The 2,363-nt window shown below is 37.6% G+C and overlaps 1 protein-coding gene across 1 annotated transcript; it reads left to right on the top strand.

The window, feature by feature from the left end:
* Positions 1–360: 360 nt before the first annotated feature.
* Positions 361–1,341, top strand: LOC130879521 (olfactory receptor 5B2-like). The gene has a single exon (XM_057778141.1). The coding sequence runs from the start codon at positions 361–363 to the stop codon at positions 1,339–1,341; it is 981 nt and encodes a 326-aa protein (XP_057634124.1).
* The last annotated feature ends 1,022 nt before the right edge of the window (positions 1,342–2,363 follow it).

Below are 2,363 nucleotides of genomic sequence, written 5' to 3'. Positions count from 1 at the left end.
TCAATGAAAGTTAGACAGTTACCTACATGAACTGTTTGAGTGATAAGGTTCAAACAATTTTTTTCTCTTTCTCATTCTCTATATTCCAATAACATGTGCATACATGATTGCTGTTATTAGTAACATCATATATATTTAGAATGCTATAGTGATTATTCCTTTTCTTTTAACTGTACATTAAGTAGTATTTTGAGCAATATAAATCCACAACTCATTACACTGTGTTCTCTGTTTTATCATGTGCTTACTTGTGAGGATTACTGAACATTGAACCCAGTGTCTCATGCACTCTGAGAAAGACATACTCATCAACTTGTTCATGTCATTTCATGATTTTGACAGGTAAAATACAATAAGAAAATGTTGTATGTGGCAAACAACAGCAGACTGGGTACATTTATACTCTTGGGACTAACTGACAACCCAGAACTGGAAGTCCCCTTATTTACAACATTCACCCTCATCTATCTCATCACACTGATCGGGAACTTGGGCATGATTGTGTTGATCTGGCTGGACTCGCGTCTCCACACTCCCATGTACCTTTTCCTTAGTAACCTATCTCTGGCAGACTGTGTTTACTCCTCAGCTGTGACTCCAAAGGTGATGGCTGGGCTTCTCACAGGGGATAAAGTTATCTCCTATGGGGGATGTGTTGCTCAAATGTTCTTCTTTGTGTCTTTTGCGAGTGTTGACTGTTTCTTACTTGCTGTCATGGCTTTTGACAGACATGCTGCAGTTTGCAAGCCCTTACATTATGCCACTACCATGACGACTAGTGTGTGCACTCACATGGTGATTGGCTGCTACGTGTTTAGCTTAGCTGAATCTTCTATCTATACCGGGTTTATCTTTGATCTCTCCTTTTGCCATTCTAATGTGATTCATCACTTCTTCTGTGATATTCCTCCAATCTTGGATCTTTCTTGCTCTGATATATATGTGAATGAGATTGTGCTCTTTATCATAACATCCTTCAATGTCTTTTTTGCTCTGATAGTTATCTTGACCTCCTATGCTTTCATATTCATTGCTATCCTGAGGATGCATTCAGCAGAAGGACGGAAGAAAGCCTTCTCTACTTGTGCATCCCACCTCACCGCTGTGACCATATTCTATGGAACTATAATCTTCATGTATCTACAGCCCAGTTCTAGTCATTCCATGGACAATGACCAAATGGCATCTGTGTTCTACACCATAGTAGTTCCCATGTTGAACCCAATTGTCTATAGCTTAAGGAATAAAGAGGTTCATAACGCCTTAACAAAAGCCATAGAGAAGATGAAGTCTGCTCAACACCTAGCTTTAATTAAAGATTTACACAATTTTTGCAATTAATCATTTGTATGTTGTGTAGCAGAAAATTCCTTCATTTAGTGGCTCAAGGCAATGGTTTGCTATCATATATACTTGTCTGGACAGGGAAGCCCCTTTGTTTCTAGTCTAGGCTGACTCATGAGTTTTTGCATGTTTTATTACTTCAGCCGAAGTAAAGGAAGTTCTAGGACAGGAAAATATAAGGTTCAGTTACTTTTTAAACAAGTTTGATAGCTTAGATTCAGACAGTACTTGTCAGACTGTTTACTGCCAAACTCTACTTTTTTTCTCTTCCAAAATAATTAGATTTCAGGTAGTCACTTTGTCATTCAGCAAGACATTTAATACCAATAGTAATTGGTCATGTCTATGAGACTAAATTCTGGATAGAAGATTTGCTCTGCAGTAGTGTGTATAACCAGTACCTGAACTGACAAAGAAGACATTGCTCACCTCTTTTCATTTTATTTCCCTAGATAAACAAAGAAATGAATAAGAGATACTTTTACTACTCCAAAAGATGAAAGAAAGAGACAGTGGGAACATTCACCCTAGCATAGCATGTAAAACATAACAGTCTAGACAGTTCATTTACACAATTCTACATGAGTTTTGCTATTTGAGAAATAATATTTATGGCTTCATATTTTGTGTCCTTTCAAATAATATTTGTATCAATTCTTTAGTATTTTCATAAGATACGTTTGCACATAGCCACCCATCCACCAGCTCTACTCATAACCAGCCTCTCATCCTTTCCCACCAAACTTTGGGTTTTATTTTTCTGCCTTCCAGCACATAAAGTCTAATGTGTGATCCCAAATAGTCTTGGGAATAGGCCTGTTCTGGTGTATAGCTGATCCACTCACAATCATGTCACTAAAGAAAACAGAAGTTGTTAAATTCCAATAGTTCCTCAGCTAGCAATAAGTTTTTGTGCCCACTTCTTCCTCCTAACCTGGAATTTTTTTTATGGCTGAGCCTATGCAGATGTTGTGTGTACTGTCACAATCATTGAGAGTGCCTATGTATAACTGCCATGT

The sequence above is a fragment of the Chionomys nivalis genome, chromosome 8 (genome assembly GCF_950005125.1).
Source record: "Chionomys nivalis chromosome 8, mChiNiv1.1, whole genome shotgun sequence".
Classification (NCBI taxonomy): domain Eukaryota; kingdom Metazoa; phylum Chordata; class Mammalia; order Rodentia; family Cricetidae; genus Chionomys; species Chionomys nivalis.
Note: the sequence above shows the minus strand (reverse complement) of the source record. Positions and strands in the feature narration are given on the sequence as shown.

Coding starts and splice junctions, on each gene's coding strand:
- LOC130879521 (XM_057778141.1), top strand. CDS start 361: ATGTTGTATGTGGCAAACAACAGCAGACTGGGTACATTTATACTCTTG.